This window comes from Eufriesea mexicana, unplaced genomic scaffold (assembly GCF_001483705.2).
Source record: "Eufriesea mexicana isolate 0111107269 unplaced genomic scaffold, ASM148370v2 scaffold76, whole genome shotgun sequence".
In the NCBI taxonomy this organism is placed as follows: Eukaryota; Metazoa; Arthropoda; class Insecta; order Hymenoptera; family Apidae; genus Eufriesea; species Eufriesea mexicana.
In genome coordinates this window covers 743,669-761,375 of record NW_016908289.1, presented here as the reverse complement: position 1 = coordinate 761,375, position 17,707 = coordinate 743,669, and the positions used below count along the sequence as shown (strand labels likewise).

Here is a 17,707-nt window from a genome sequence, read left to right as displayed (position 1 = left end):
TACTAATTAACATTAATGAGATATTTGTACATTTGAATGTCAATTAATTAAACCTGTCTATTACAAACTCTATTCGTTAGAAATCTATGTATGATATGATGCACACGAACATGTCACGTGCAATCGCATGCCAGTGTCAGTGACCGTCATATTAATCACAACAATCAATCGTTCATAAGTAACCAATACATTTAACTGTCTACAGAATAAATTATCTATAATAAAGATCACATTCTGACAGGTGAAGGAGTAGCCCATAATCCAAACTTGAAACGAGTGACGCTTTCTCAACATCGTGATTAATACGTGTAACGCCATAGTACTATGCGTACATTCTCCTCACACTGAACACCATGCAACTTCCTGAAATCTTCATCACAAATCAAAAGCATCAAGACACGGTCACATACAGAAGTCACATCATCAAGGAAGAGCCCACTGTTGCAGTCTGAATTATAACGAGTTAAATCTTAGCATCCCCGACGACCTAACTTTGTGTTCTGTTTATTGTACCCTGTTATTCCATAGCTTCGTCACGTGGTGAGCAACCATCTCGTTAACCGTGCCTGTTTACTTTAATCTGTTTCCCAAATTATTTCTCCAGGAGTGGAAAATATTTTTTTGATAATGTGGCGACTGGATTGACTACATTCACGACACATGTCATTATGTCGTTGCCACTCTAGCTTTCCTCGGGGATTTCCGTGCGCTGCTGTTGGACTTAATAACGGGGGATGTACGGCGCGTGGATTAACCACGCGGGCTCTCGGATCGTAAATATCGCGTGGCCGATTATTAATGCACGATGAAATACGCGTTCATTAGTGAACGCTTTGGAACCGAGTCGTGCGTTCTTCCGGTTAATATCATTTTCGGGGATGGCGTATACTAGGATCGCACCCCTGAATACTTCGAACGGTTTTGGTATCGAATATACGAGGGGATTATGGTGACCCGGAATAGTGGAATACTGGGAATTTGGGCACGATAATTCGATTTGAAGCGAGAGAATTGAAGTGTCTCGTGGAAAATATGGTGATATTTACTTCAGCTGCGAATTGTTGCGAGACCTTGTTTTGTAATTTGAGAAAGATTCAAGAGTAATGTAGCTTTATAGCGTTAGTGCAGATTTTATTTGTTGGCGGCAGGATTTGGTTGATGGGATTTGGCTGGGGTATATATAATAACGTTGTTCAGACAATGACACGAATTGAAGTGAAACGACTAGAATTCGATTATGTACATTTACATAGATAGGGGACTATTACGATAAATTCGCGCTGACGAATTCAACTTCTTGTGGCTTCACATGTAAACTCGTTTAAATCCATAAACTATGATTTTAAACATAGACTAATAATATTAAGTAATATATATTGATTAATTTGGTAGTCTCGTGATTTTTCTCATTAAGACAATTTACTTTCAAGTATATAATAATCAGGAGAGCGTGGTTTAAGCTTCCGTTCTTTTGAAGAGATAAGTTCAGGTTAGGTAGGCAGATATTAGAGGGAACCAAAGTTGTTTCTTTTCTTAGATGAAGGAAGCTATAAAAAGGGACAATGTTCTTTCGTAGGATATTCTTTAAGAAGATAAACACTGATAAGTAGTTCAAAGGTATAACGATGCCATTGCAACCCTTATCATCCTCCATCGTTACTTGGGTTATCCACAGCAGATTCGTAACCTTAGGGTTCAACTTAATTATTACACATAAATTTTGTCGAGTTATAATCAATTGTATTTCTACCTTATATTTCGTAATTCTAAAATAATGCATAATAAACGTAAAAATAAATGTAAAATATTTTCTGAAACTTTTTTCATATTTTCATTCGAAGAATTTCCCCCTTAAAACACGCCTGAAAAAATTCCTTCCCCTCTTTTTATTCTAATATTTCACTCTCTCTTCACAATTTATGTAACGAAATATTTTATTATTTCCACGATACTTTTCAACTTTCATTTATAATGCACTAATTTTAATAACAGCTTCAATATATCTGTACCTACGATACTAAATTGAACGGAAGCTCTTTTTAAAGCTACCATTAAAAGGAAATTTTTATTCAGTTACTAAAAAAGATGAAACTCCCAATCGTGCTGCTCATAAATCGTTATTACCTTTTTAAACAGAGTTATGTTTTTATCGAGCTAATTTCTACGGTTCATAAACTTGAATATTTCCAATGAAATCGGTGTGATTCGCGAGCAGTTTAATTAAACGTTAAAATGGCGATATTAATATCTTTTCCTCGAAAAATTCCCCGACCTAGTCCCAGTATCAAGCTGAGACCAAAATACAACAAATCAGAAATCCAAATCATACGATATTAGAGCCACTGATCTAGGCATTACGATTCCTCTCGTCGTTAGTCTGATCACGGCCAAATCTCTTTATAAACACGTTCTAATCACGCATACTCATCAAGTCTCTCTGCCATGAATAGCTAGGCTCATTTTCAACGTTGCACAGAGGCTTTTGAGTTTTACTATTATTACAGGTATCCAACGGGTAATTGCGTTCACGCTGGCCGCATATTATAACGATGTGCATTAACCTGCGTGCAGCCGGTTGATAAATGCATAATCGTAGTTGTTTGTTATGCGGGGAATATGTTCGCGGCAGGATACAGCCCACGAACATACTCCCGTCACTGGAACCCCATCAACGCTTAACCTCGAAACTGATCAGTTCGCGCGACGACAGCGCACTTGGCACGCATTGCGGAGAATTCACGGAGACCAGGTGACTGACCGTGCCTCTATTCAATTCACGCGATTATTAAATAAGAAGGTTCTGAAAAATAGCTATAGTTCAAACGAAAATTGATTCTACTGAATAGCAAGATCGATATTCCTACGAAATATTGGAGTATCGAGTTGAAGATCCAGTATATAGTCATTAACACGAGAATTATCTACCGTTAGGTACTCCTGCGTATCGTATTTATGGATAGCAATGATCGAAGACAGGTTGAAAGCGAAACGCTGCAAGGACAAAAGGTTTGACATCGATTTTTGAAGAAAGTTGCCACCTGAGACGATACAGACATTTGAGATAATGCCCTGTTTCTCTACCACGAGACTTGAAGGTATCTGGGGCATGTGATTGAATTCTCTGTCTGGTTAAACGAAAAGCCCTCGTGGTTTACGGACATGCAAAATTATTCGGGCATGTTGGTCCGCACGAGGACGTTTGTTTATCCTTTCTTGGTAGTATTTACCCACCTGCACGCGGCCTCTGTTAATGATGGCACTTTGTGAATGCTTGCAAACATCCCTTGCAACGAACGTTTATTTCCTTAGCCCTGCTGGAGGCTGGTGCGGTGTCTTTGATCCCTTGAAATGCTGCCATCATTTTTAACACTATTCGCTATATCAAGGATAGCCGCCAGGGTGTAGATATACCGGAGAGACAAACCACGAGAAATTATACGAAAATTATATGTGTGAAACGAATTACAAAGAAACACGCGTCAGAATGATCAAATTGTAGTTGGATCAGATGGATTTGTCGATTAATCATTTCATTAAAAATTTTTAAGAATTTTCACAACCGCCAATCGATGAAGAATACTTAGAACCTTAAATAGTTCACAGACTAAGAAGACCATTTATAACTTTAATCATGAATGCTACATAAGTGATTGCAAATAATAATTTTACTTGGAATGCAATCGCTTACACGAGCCTGGAGTCTGAAGCTAACAGTAATCATTGAGGAATCAGAAGGAATTTAAGTTACAGGGCAAGTTCAACCACCAGTCGATACAATCAAAGACTTAGGACTTTAATTGGAACATTACAAAGTTAGTAGAGTACGAACTTTGTAATACTCAGTAGTACTGAACTTCAATAATTGTAAATATTATTTTTATTTCTTATATATTCATTTACGCCAACGATTATTGTTCACACGAAATTAAGAATATATACTAAACATTTTTCCGCTTTTTTTACTCATAATGAATGACCGTGAAATATTTTCTATAATAATTCTTTAAATTGATATCTGTAAAATACCAATAACTATATTATTAATATAGAACACGTGATAGATATTCGAAGGGAATATTCGAGTAAAACGAGAGTGAATTTTCAGTCTCAGTCTCACTATTTTGCAGTGGATTTCAGTCTCAGTCTTTTATACTCGAACTATACCTGTCAGCTGCAGGTGGTGCCTAGTGCTTTGCTCGAAGTGCCCCTCAGAGGCAAGTAGAATTATGTGTCGTTGTTACCCACAGTCTTTCGTATCTCTGATTTACTGTTATGCAGGAAACTTCGAATGCAAAGGATTAAATTTATCAATCTATATTGCTCTAGGCTATATTTTTCACGATATTCGAGTTTTCGGTTTTGTGAAATTGTACCATTTATCGAGATAGTGAAATTATATATGATAATTATAAATGAAAATGCCTGTACGAAAATAAAATATATTTACTGCATTGAAATTAAAATATGAGTTATTGAAATACGAATTTGTGCTTTTGCTTTCCAATTATTTTATCCTAGCAATTAAGTACTTATACCGATATGTCCGTGTGCACTCGTTTATATTTAACCGCGAAATGCATGCAGGCCGAATTAGACTGATTTTAATAGTCGGTAATTAAATGTGCAAATAAATTCATAACGATGTACGTAACGGAAACCTGTAGCTATTTAAAATATAATTATTAGCATACTTAATTGTACAAATAAAATATTAATAACTCATGAAAAAATAGCTAACTTTCACATAAAACCACCTTTTATGTATTTAAACATTCACTGAAATTCTAATAAAAATTTAGAGTTATAGATTCTATTTTGAATAACTTTGCTATACCGAATTCATCAGGAAAGATTTCTTTCCTCAGAACTTCTCTTCTCTTAGTTATCCAAATTCTATGTAATAAAACGTCGTATAAAAATCGAATGTAAATCCTGATATCCAAAAAATACCTGCAGGAAATCGAAGGATTCCGACGGCAAACAGGCGTTCCATACCAGTCGCGCAATAACCATCTTGATATTGGGATCAGGGGTGGAAACGAAAAGGTTCCGGGTTCGAACTCAGATCCAGTAATCCCAGTGAACCTACGAGAGCGAGCATAACTGGGAAAAGGTTAAATTTAACCTCAATTTTGTTTGAAAGGCTTAGGTTAGGGTCTTCGAAGCGAAATATGTCAAACAAGGGACGGCCTGTGTATACAGGCTGTTACTTAACGTAACTGTTTCGGTATACACGAAGCTTTTTATACGAGAATTATTTGATGAAATGAAAATAAAGCATAAAATTCCTGGCTGTCGAGAGAGTGACAGGATTTCCAAGATAATTGAAGCTTCTGCATTTTTTTGGTTATATAAGGCTCCTTTTAAATCTCTGTTTGCTTCCTTAAATAAATTTTAATAAAAATGGAGACGAACGAAGGACTGGCTGAGATGAAAAACGTGAGACGAAGGACAGAAGTTCCATTTGTTAATTAGTCGAGAGACAAGATCTGCTACTTTCCCACTTTCTCGCAGATATTAATTTAATTAATATAACAAGTCAGATAATTGACTGAACAGACAATCTTCAATAAATTGGCTAAATACAACGAAAAAGTACTTTGAAAAAATAAAATAGAAACACATCTAACACTTAAATAATCCGAATAACTAATTTCTCAGTTATATGATAATTTTCAAAATCTCATCAACCCACCAACAAAATGGGGTCATGCAAGAAAAGCAGTCCCCCAATTCCATTTAACAGCGCCATCATCACACATCATCACCATTCATCCAAACAACTTCCACTAACCTTCACTCTCTAGATAACACTCCCTGTTTTCAAAACGCAAATATCCCTGAGAACCACCCGAAATAGCTCAGGGTTTCAATTGTTCGTCGCAGATAAACGTGTCAGGTCCCCTGACACGAACGACTGAAAATGTCTCGCGTTTGGATTCTCCTTACGAACAACGAATGCTGTACAAAAAAGGCGAAGTAAGAACAAAAACACTCGAACGAATCTGTACAAAACACTGCCAAATGAAGGTGAGTCGTTGCGTACAGCAACACCATCTCGCGGACCATTTTATTAATGAAAAACTGCCGCTCCGTTTCACCCGGATCGACTCGTTACTTCGAGTTCAACGACGACGATGCTCGGACAATTATGCATCGTACGTCCTCATGAAACTGGAACAATGAACAGGCGTTGGACGTGGCCATCCTGGTGAAGATTCCCGGCCAATCTCGGCTAAATTGCATTGATAAAGCTTACACGACAGACGTCGCTGAAATTGCGTGAGGAATGCGGCCGACGCCCGAGATACACGTTCACCAATTCTCGTACAAAGCTTATGATGTGTCTGAGGACATCAGCGTTGTGCATGGCCCACTGAGACTGGGGATGTCGGTCGAGCGGGCAGGGTTCGTGCAGGATAATGTTCGTTTCCGTGATAGAAGAGTAATTGATTGGCCAATTGTTAACGTTTAAGTGCTTCGTTGTCGTTGGTAGTTACGGGTGTTTGGTTAGGTTGGATGGATTGGTGCAGTGATATTTATGGACGTTTGAGTTCTGTGGTGTTTACTTGTAAATTTGTCGATCCGATCACTGGATTGAAAGGTACATGTGTTGGACGAAGAGTATTATTGGTGTGAAATAATGTGAGTAAAAAATAATTGTTAGATAACGGTTCTTTTAGAAAAATTATGTACTACCAAGTAGACTGCGAATACTTTAAACTTGGTAGTACTTTTTAGAAATTATAAAAGATCAAGATATGTAAAATGATTTGGAAGTACAAAAATACTTTCAGTTACCTTTACCTTCTTACTCGCAGTAAAAATGACCTTCCACGCGCAATTAAGTCATGTATCCAAACCTTGTATCTACCTCGATCAATATTATAACCTCAATCTTCTATCTTCCGATTCTCACAAGAAGCACTATATGGATCCTATCGAACACAAACTCTACCAGTCTCCTTTCTCAAAGCGATCAGATTTCTCGTAGGCCTGCGTGTAACACGATACCTTGCAACTGCCCCAGGACTAGTGACGGTGAAGTTAGGTAGGCATTGTTTTAAGGCGATTACATCTCCATAGAATCTGCGAGATCATCGAGTCTTGTTCCAAGAAAAGCGATCGACCCCAGGACTCATCAGTTCCTTAATAACTTGCTTTAAGCTCAAAGCTGTTAAAGGAGGCTGACACTATCGGTGCACGAACTAAATTCGAAAATTTTATCTACAAAGGTTTTTCGTTGTCTGTAGCTCATCCCCTTCCCATAGCAGTCTAAATTTAAATGGTCTCAAGAGGAACATTATAACTTAAGAGTGTTTCGATGGAAATTGTTATAAGCAATCGTTTAAACAGAATACGAAATTTTCGGAAGAAAAAGGTTAGCACGCATGCATCAAGATAGTTCGAGCGGGAAATTTGAAAGCCGTTTCAGAGGAGTAACATGTTTCGCGGAAATTATTACCTTCTATTTGACGAAGACCTCTATGAAACCCGTGGAATTAAATATTGTACATGGAAATGAAACGATTCTTCTGAATATTAGCGAATTTTATTTTGGGAAAACTGAAGGCTTACCTTTGATGAAACCTTTGACAACTTTTATTCGTTGATACCTGAAGTATATTGCTCAGGGCGTAAAATTATCATAGAAAAATATGAAAGAGGTTCCTTTTGCTCTAGTATAAATTGTTGCCTGTGAAAATTACCGTTATTTAATAGGAATAATTTGGGAAATTGCAAACGTAGATTGTTAACTTCGATAAAAGATATAATGACAAGGCGGTAGCAATGATTGGTACAATAGTTTTGCAATTCGAAGCTGATCGCTCATTAGTTGATTGAAATTCGAATGCTTGCCACAATACCAGGAGAATGGATGCTATTAAAGTAATGCTATCGAAAACTTATAACTAGGAACTTGAGCTTTTAGCTACCGTAATTGAAGTTTCATTGTCGTGTAACATGCAATTGGCTCTGAGTTAAAAACTGTAATTCTTTGGACACTTTAATTTCATTCTTTCTTTATTTGCTTATTACTCTTTATTACCTCCTTTGTGGAAAAATAGGATTTAATTTCGATTAAGTTGGTTGTACATTCAAATATCTTAAAACAGAAATGCCAAATTATAGATCATAATTAATAATTTAAAAATACTCAAATTACAATCGAAAACACATTTCTAAATAAGAACCACAATTTTCTCATTTATCTATATTAATTTATTATGTACAAATCTCAAATAATCATACCTTAATCTTAAATTCAATTTTATAGAAAAGCGAATTCTAATTTAAAAATCCATTAAAAAAACCTTGAAGATACTTTAAGGAAACATAATAATCTTCTCGTTAAATTTTAATAATATAATCTACAAATTATAGTACAATATAATTTTTATTTTCACATAGTTAATAATGCATCAAATCCTAATTAAATTCCACAAATTTTAGGTATCGACAATAAATATTCAATTAATGACATCCTGAAACAACCACAAAGTCATTACTTACATCCACCTATACTTTTATCTCATCTTATCTTTTCCAATTTCTCGAACGAAGCTTCTGCTATTTCCTTTGTTCCCCTCTCTTCATTGAAAACTCACACGAAATTCTGCGAGTCGTTCGTGTCTGATCCAGTACTTGTAAGATACAATGTTCAGCGTTTCGAGAAAGCACAATAGCCACCATTCGATGCGTGTCATCCGAACAACGAAGGGGATAATGTAAAGGGCACATTTAACACAAAAGCTCCACACTACCGTAGCTACCTTGGATGCTGCGAGAGTCAGCGTGCAGACGCGTGCAGAACCATGAACAATGTGCGAGGTAAACAATGACTTGGACCGTGAAAAAAAGAAGAACGCGTGGATGTTTAATGCCGACGTGGGTATACGTGTCACCGGTTATCTGAAAATCGATATCTGGCCCGACTATTTTCTATGTTTTCAGTTTCACCCCCTAACCTGAATACTTGTGAGTAACTGTCGTAGAAAGTATAAACATTTGATAATCCTCAGTGCACGTGACTTAATTTCGACGTGACGTTATTTTAATTTTGGTTCAATTTTTACAATTGTTTTATATAATATCACGAGGGAACCTTTTCATATAGCAAAAACTATTTTTTTTTAAACATGGTTCTTAGATTTTATTAACCCGAAGCTAATTAGTATATTTTGCTTATACTTCGTGTGATAAATTTAGGACCGTCAAACCAGTCAACTAATAATACTTACTGTGACACAGATATTGCCACAAATATGAAGAGAATTCCAAACAATAGCATCAACGCCTTTGTGATTATCTTACAGATTAACAATTTGCATAACTAAATTCCACGTTTAAAAATGATCGAAACGCAAATACATCTACTTCCTAAATAATTACTCGGTATAACAAAAATTAATTATTTTTACGTAATTTAGTTATTATTTTTACTCACTAATTTCTGCATTTTAATTGAGCAAGCTTTAAATATCCTCGGAACGAGGGGCACTAGCTTAGGCCACTTTCATAATCACCCACGACCTACACAATTGTCCCACTCCTTCCCTCGATCGTCAAACGAACGCTAAACCCAGCCGTTATCTCCTCATTTCTTCCCCTTCCACTTCCATTCGAATGTAGATTTTAATTGGTCCGCCGTTAACGCGGCACTCGTTATATCCCCTGAATCGATCTCGCGTTGGACATTTCGGCAGAGCACAATGGTTCTAGCGAATTACACGAGCCCGCGCGTTGCGTTTGCCCACGAATCGCGAAGAGAACGACGGGATCAGGCTTTCATCGGGATTATTTGTAACGCTCCAGTCGGCGGGAATTGTAGAGGAAAAATAATCCCCATCGCGCGAACAATAGATACCGTTGCTCTTCAAAGCATCAGATCTTCAAAAGCGGATTTCTCTTTCCCCTTTTTTCGTTTTATTTTTCATTATCGAATTGAATTCTCAGATAAGTTAAATTAACTAGACGAACTTCTCTCAGAGTTCTGCTATTTCTTTCAGGGGAAGGGGGAGGTCGCGAGATGTTTGTAAACTTAATGGTAGGTATAATAGCAAGGAATTTAAGAATTTAGTATAATGCAGAAATTTCGATGCGAGTTTATCGGGTCATCGACTTGAACACGTGACGTCAAACGAGAAGGGTGGGAATCGATAAAACGTGGCTGTTTAATTAATGGCTTTAATAGTTGTTCGAATACATGTAATTTTCACAGCGCTTAATTAGGTCAAACATTCATTAACGCATCAGACGTGGTCGAAGCATTAATATATCTATTGTTACCGATTTTTAATAATTAAAAGAATTTTAATTCACGACACAGGATCCTTAGGTAGATACATCTGTCAATTTTTAGCATTCCATAGTCTAAGAGACAAGAGATCGATACCTATAACTAAATAATCAGGTACTGCATGTTTTAAAAATTCATCTAAAAAAAATCTAAAAATTCTTGTAATTGATTTAAAATCGTAGTTTATATAATAGGGACGTCGACAGTGAACTGTGTAATCATTAAGTACAGACTGCGAGGGCGCCATCTAGCAAGAGCAAAGAAACAGAGGATGTTAAAGAGTACAAGAATTGTGATGAATAATTAGTGCAGCAGTTGTGATTCTACTGTATAAGTAGAAGGTTAAAGAAATTTAAGCAGTTTTTGAAAATCACTTAGCTATTTTTACCTTTCTCATATGCAAAATGTGAGAGTTATTCTATCTTCTAACGAAACAGCTCGAAACAGTAAGAAAATTCAAGAATACTAAAAGTGATCCAAATTTAACGTGAACATTTCCACGTGTAGTAAACGTGTATGTCACGATGATTTATTGATGGAGTCGTGAGGATGACAAGGGAACGACAGAAGAGTGGAAGTCAAAGGGGCACGCATCATGGGCATACCGTGTGTACCCTTTCGAGGGATATTCTGTCATGAGCACATAATTGAAAAATAGAAGAAAACGCAAAAAGAAAGAAGTGAACAACAATTTTTCTTTCCTCTTCTTTATTTCTTTTAAAGTATCGCATACGGGCGAATATTCGTTATGAAACTCAAGAATGTGGAACTTTCCAAGTGGTACTTGAAGGAATAACATTATTTTTAATATAGCTAAATACCCAACTTTATAATACTATAATCCAGTTTTATATATAAATCAGCTTCCAAAACTTCCTCAAAATCGATATTTCCTAACAGTTTCGGATTATTATCACACCCTAGCATTGCTTCAAGACTTCAGATCCCCTCCAAGCTTGTCTCCTCCAAACCCACTTGTTTCTAAATTAACTCACTAAATTTCTAAATTTAAACCAATAAACTTCACCACAATGCATACTTAAAACGTAAACGCACATATTCGAAACAGGTCCAAAGCATCTCCGATTCGACTACGTTTAATTCCTCCTGACCACGGTCACGTCACCGTGAGAATAAATCTTTCTTGGCTATCCGATCGATTATCACACCGTCGGGATACTATCAGTTGAAACAAGAATACGGTTCACGCACAGGTAGCATTAGAACAAATTAGAAGGGTGCTTGAGTAGTAGTAGAATCAATCGTTGGCCGCAATTCTCAGCAGCCAAGCTGGTCCACTGAACTGGCGTCACGGATGTAACGGTCGAGATCGTGGCTTCAAATCCCTTCAGCTGATCGTGCCAGTCTGCTTAATTGCTCCGCGTGGCTCCATCTCATATAATTGAGGTTAGGCGCGAGAAAAACCGCTGACGAACTGTCGTTAGGATCCCTACCACTTCCGCTCCCGTGAAAACAATCTATTTCAGTTCATGAGGCAAGAATGCCATTTATTGAACTATCTGTGGCAAGAAAAACGGTCACGGACCTTTTAATTGCGTTTCTCGGGGTGTTTTTGTCAGACAAAGGGGTTAGGGATAAGAGATATGGGGAAATAAGTGGATTTCGGTCGAGAGAGGGATGATGTGTGACAGGTGATGTGTGAGTTAGTTTGCTAGAACTTTTCTGTGTAATGGAGTATTAGGTTAGGGGAAATCAGTGGGGTGGTCTGTTAGAGTAGAATCTGAAAACAAATTAATATTTATGAAGAATCTCAAGTCGAGATTGAGGAGTCTGGTAGGTCGTTAACTTTCCCGAATCTTTTTTAGTACTCTGCATTGTTTTGCAAATTGCATTTCAATAAAAATATCTAACAATATTGAGGAAAAAAACAGAACATCAGCAAAAGACAAATGCGTTTGTAGGCAATCTAGGTCACACAATCTACATATCAGTCAAATTATTATTGCAACCGAGGTATCCAAAAAATTTGATCAAATTCCGGTACACTCGTCAAATTCCCTACTGCATCACATAACTACCCACACAATCTGACATTCTGAACTTGAATAAAGCTCGATTAAATAAAAAATTCCTTTAAAACAAACACAAAGGAAGAATCCATCACATTTACATCAAAAGCGAATGAACACCATCGTTTCACACTCCCTCTCGAGCATTCTCTTTCCAACTCCTCTCCACCAACACCTCTAACACATTCGTAATTACTATTACCCTCCAACGTATCAATCGTCGATCACGAATTTCCATATCTTACTATCCGTACCACATCTGTACCTCTATCCCACATTCCTTTGATCATCCACGAAAGAGAGAGGTGGAATTTTAGAGTGAGTGTTGGTCGCGGTGGGAAATCGGATTCCGCTGGAGAGAGTGGCCGGGTTGCACACGCAGACTCTCGTTTCCCTCGAATTTCGCGGCACGGGGCACGCGAAGAATTCGGCCTAGCCGGTGGCCTCGTTAGAAACGGACACGACCTGACGCGCCATCTAGATGATGGTGGGAGGCGTGTTTCACCTGCACGCGACGCCGCCCGCAAATTTTCACGGCTCATATGCTCGGAAATCGACTCCTAGCCGCAATTATCGGACAAACCTGATATAAACGCTGTACGAGCCGCGATGAGATCGGGACAGACTCGAATCTCACAGAGACCTCGAGTAATCGTTTTATCCTTTCATCCGTCCATCAAACCTGGTACCATTGCCACGCTGTCCTGGATACGCTTTGAAGATATTGGTCGCGTCAACTGCTAGGTTGCTTTGTGTACGGAGATTGGACCGTGGGATTCGGTTGTTATGGTGAAGTTATTTATAAGTGTGGGGTAATGGGGATCATGTATAGTACGTTGTCATAGAATTAGGCCATTGGACGACGATGTACTTAAATTTCTCTTGTTTTAGGTATAAGGTTAGATCATTAATGGTAAATTGATTTTGTCTACTTGAAATCCTACAGAAGTGGAACCTATAACCTAGACTAAAAATTAATCTACGTGTCCCAGGTTACACTATATTTTAATACCTTTTAGTGCTACTAGTATTGATTAATCTTTTCGTCTCCATCAATTCGAATTATTCCAACAGGAAGAGATAGAAAAGAGAAGAATAGGACAGAAAGACAAAGCGAAGGATCGACACGAACCGTGACCAATTACATGAGGAATCGGGCGGATTTATTCTCGCGTTTCACTCAGGATTTCACGATACCCCTGCAGCTCGGGGACAAATCGAACAGGCGCCGTGAGGCCACGAAATCAATTGTCAACCGCAATTTCCTGCTGGCAACCCCGCTAAACGATTAAGACCCGGTGAAGATACGATTCAAGGAACATCGTGGTTACATCGTGCCCCTTCGACCGTCTGTAAGGACCGCTTAATTGTTCGGCCCTGTCCTTCCGCGCGATTGCCTCGGAACTTTACTGCGCGACGTAACCTTACACACCCGTGAACGTTAAAATGTTCCCTTCATCCTTCGATCCTGGTTCATCTCGAGAAATGTTTCTGTCGCAAATCAAGTTATTCCGCAACTTTGTTTCGAAGGTGACTGACATTTTATCAGTTACTTATGTACGAGATGGATCCAGGTCCGGTCTCCTGTTTCAATACCGAAATTAGTGTAAATACAAATATCGAGTACCCCATAGTAAAATGCCATAACAAGACACCATACAAAAAGGATCAGACCAAATCTTCGAGTCGCTAATTCATCACGAAGCAACAGTTTGTCCCTGAACTAGGTGATAGCCTAATTAGGGGGAGCGATAGAGTCTGCGGTCGATGTCTGATCATAATTCATGAACTTATGTACCAAGGCAGACCTTTCTTCTCGAGTGTCGAGGTAATCAGTGAATGGTCATGAATGAGTAAACGGGCCTCGACTCTGCGTTACCTGGCAATCTGTCATCGACAAAGCGCGTCAGTGGCGACGTCTCGATGAAGCGTAGTCATAGGAAGTCGTGAGGAGGTTCCTCTGGTTTGGGGTGATAAAACTCGATCGATGAATCCTCCTGCTCTTTAATTCGTTGCTGTCGATCACGTGGGATAAAACTTCATTACGGGATAATAATGTAGGAGCAGGTGGATTCTCGTCATCAATACCGCCACTTCGAACCCACAATGACTGGACGGGCATAAATATCAACGACGGATTTGGAATATGATTGCGGTGAATTTATTACCGATAGTGAACGCATTGATCATCGTAAGATTGTTTGGTGTTTCTTCCTCGTAATTTGATAGGTGAGGAATGACTCTGAGGGAAAGTTGGGCTAAGAATTAGCGATTGAGTGGAGAGGATTTTTTGGTGTTTGTTGGGCTTGACGTTGTGAAGGAGGAATATAGTGTGGGGTAGGGTTTGCATGTATTTTATACTTGGTCAGGTAGTTCAGTAAAGTATGATAGAGTAAATACTTGTGCGTATAATAAGATAAAAAAAGTTATTGTAACCCCTTTGCCTACAGTATCGTGTGACTCATGGTAAGGAAATATTTTTTATGCTATTTGGAATTTTTCATAATATATCAGACTAGGTTATCAGTTAGTACTTTTAAGAAATAAGAAGATGATGTGGAAAATTTATCAGAAAATTTATTACAAAAATAAAACAAGAATACCGGAAAAGTTTTTCGCAAAGTTCGAAGTTATTTATTCTTCACATCTATTTCATGTATGCAATATTTTCGTTTTATTAACTACTAAATTCCTGCAGACATATCTGTGCACATTTTATTAATACACACAATTGTAACTTTTGAGCAATTTTTTATTTTAGCAATATAGTCGATAGGAAGTCATTTCTTTTTGCTATTAAACTGGTACGATTAAATCCGATAAAGAAAGGTACGGTAACCCTTCTATTATATATAAGAACACTTTCTACAAACATAACCCAACACAAATCTAGCCTACTTGAAACCAAACATAAAATCTATTACCAAGCCAAACACCTAAAACCTCAAAACCCTGAAACACATTCTCACCTCCTATGATGTCAAACTTTCAATAGTAGCTAGCAGGACAACCTAATAAACTTCACAGTTACAAGCCCAAAACAACAAAAATTCTCACTTCCTTACACGTCATCCCTAACCCCTAATAAATTCCAGCCGCGTACCAGTGCTCCATCTATTCGACAAGACCAATTTCTGCCCACCTCGCAGTTCAATTTCGCCCATTCAGGGAGTCGAAGTAGGTCGTAGCGCGACACAGCATCGAACTTGTAAAAACTTATAAGCACGTGCTTGAAAAATAGTTACCAGTTGGAGGAGTGGCAACTCCGGCGGCGAGAATTTATACGATTTATTCGCGGAACTTATGCATCAAAGAACGTTGTTCCGGGCGTGGTGGTGGAGGGTGGAACTCGGTTTCGCTGCGCTGCATAATTCGCTCGTAAAGATAGCGACGGAACGGTTCCCTCGACCGCTTTATGACCGCGTCAGTGATAATTCCGTAACCACCATGCAGCGATGCTGTTGCAACGAAATGAAATCCACTACGAGTCCTTTTCTAGTCGCGACCTCGTCGCAATTAACGTTGCGTTACAGCCGGCGTCTGTTGTCTGCCAGCGATATTGCGTGATCGTGAAAGTTGTTGGAACTTTTGTCTCAGACAGATGTCGAACGGTCGGGCAGGGGAATAACAGTATTTCCGCGCGTGACTGTCTTCGTTGACTTCGAGATAGGGGATGAAGGTACGTGTGTAGATTGAGGTGAGGTGGTAGATCAGACGGAGAAATTTCGTATGTGTGTGGAAAATACTTTAGATATTCTATACTGTATGACTACATATTCTCCACAAATAAATTGAAGGAAATTTAAATATTGAATTATTGGATTAAATATTAACCTTAATTTTTTTACTCACCATTTTCCTATTGACGGTTTTTATTAGTATTTTAACATATTTTTGACACAAATATGTTATGTGTCGCTATTATACACCTGATCTACAAATTCGAGCATGTTCTAGATAAAAAGAATTCTCCAACTCCTAAATTTGGACTTAATTCTGAGTCTCTTCGACTCGGAACTCTTAGTTCCGTGATTACATTAAACGTCATTTTGCAGGGAGTGTACCACAAAAGACTTACAAAATACTTAACAATGTACTAAGCATGGAATAACAAAAGTTCGAACACCTAAGAATAACTAACCCAAGAATCAGTCCTAATTGTTTCCTGTTCTTCTGTTTCAGGTACGTATATGACACAAGGACAATCACGAAGGGCCTCAGTAGATGCAATTCACGTGAATGTGGTGAGATGCTGCCGAAGCACGTAACAAAGGCTCGGTTAACGCTCTGTAAACGACCGTAGAATGCAAATAAATCGTTTACCATATCACTCTCTTTCACTCTTTCACTGTGTGCTTTCACGAACGACCGCGTGGACAGCGACGTCTGCAATCGATGATCGGCACTACTCGCATCTGCCCGTATAAATCGATAACTCGATCAAATCTGTCAAACTGATTTGATCTAACGATTTTTTAACCTAAAATTTTACATCAAAATTAGATGATTCGGTTCATTTGAATTGAGATCTTCCAGAGGATGCAATCAATTTTAGTGTTATTCGGTTGTGAATCGTCCTTGTTAACGAATGAGTCGTTAGGTGACTTGATTAACGTGCGGCACCCCTAATGGGTGCATTGATTGCAGAGGACGCTGGCGTTTGCATGGAAAGAATTGTAAAACGAATTTACCGATTTACGATGCAAATTTTTTTTCTTCTTGTATGTTAACACACGCGTACACTGTGAGAAAGACGTACGGTGAGTTGGATGTTTTATGTAGAATTTAAGGTTATATTGGGTTCACGCTCTGAGGTGAAAGTTTTGTTTTCTAGAATTTATTTTTATTTTCTCTTAGAATTGAGCTGAATAGAATTTAAAAATTCAGAAAAGCTTTCTTTTTATTCTTGTTTTTTCTTTGCAATGCATAGCTTTGCTTTTTAACCATTTCAATATCCAATGATCTTTCAACCTCCAATACTTAAGTCCTCGAGTCCCATCAATTTGACAGTGCAAGATCTAAATGTCGTGCAGATAAACCTTTTATTTACAAAGCTATATTACTTACAAGTTGCGTATCAATAATTTTACGTTATTTGAGTATTGTTACAGCTTAAAAATAATATTTCATATATACATTTCTACTAATTAATTTCCTATTTAAGAAATTTTATTTTTATATCAAACGTATCCACCATCATATTTATTCGACTTTTGATTTTAGTTCAAAATGTCAAATTGCTAAGGACAGCAATTTATTTTTAGCTCCTAAGCAAATAAAACCCCAGTTAGAGAGGATTAGAAGGAATTTCATTGATTATCGAATTCTCAGCTCAGCTTACTTTACGTCTTTCCAACAACATTCACCACGTACGATT

At 37.9% G+C, this 17,707-nt stretch overlaps 1 protein-coding gene across 2 annotated transcripts in view; it reads left to right on the top strand.

The window, feature by feature from the left end:
- The window catches only part of LOC108555118 (neurobeachin), a 279,010-nt gene extending 262,313 nt beyond the window's left edge, over positions 1-16,697 (top strand). For both annotated transcript variants that reach the window (XM_017910640.1, XM_017910639.1), the window contains exon 2: positions 16,513-16,697. In XM_017910640.1, the coding sequence (XP_017766129.1) occupies positions 16,513-16,524 (12 nt within the window). In that variant the 3' untranslated portion in view covers positions 16,525-16,697. The remainder of the gene's footprint in view (positions 1-16,512) is intronic.
- Positions 16,698-17,707: the final 1,010 nt, after the last annotated feature.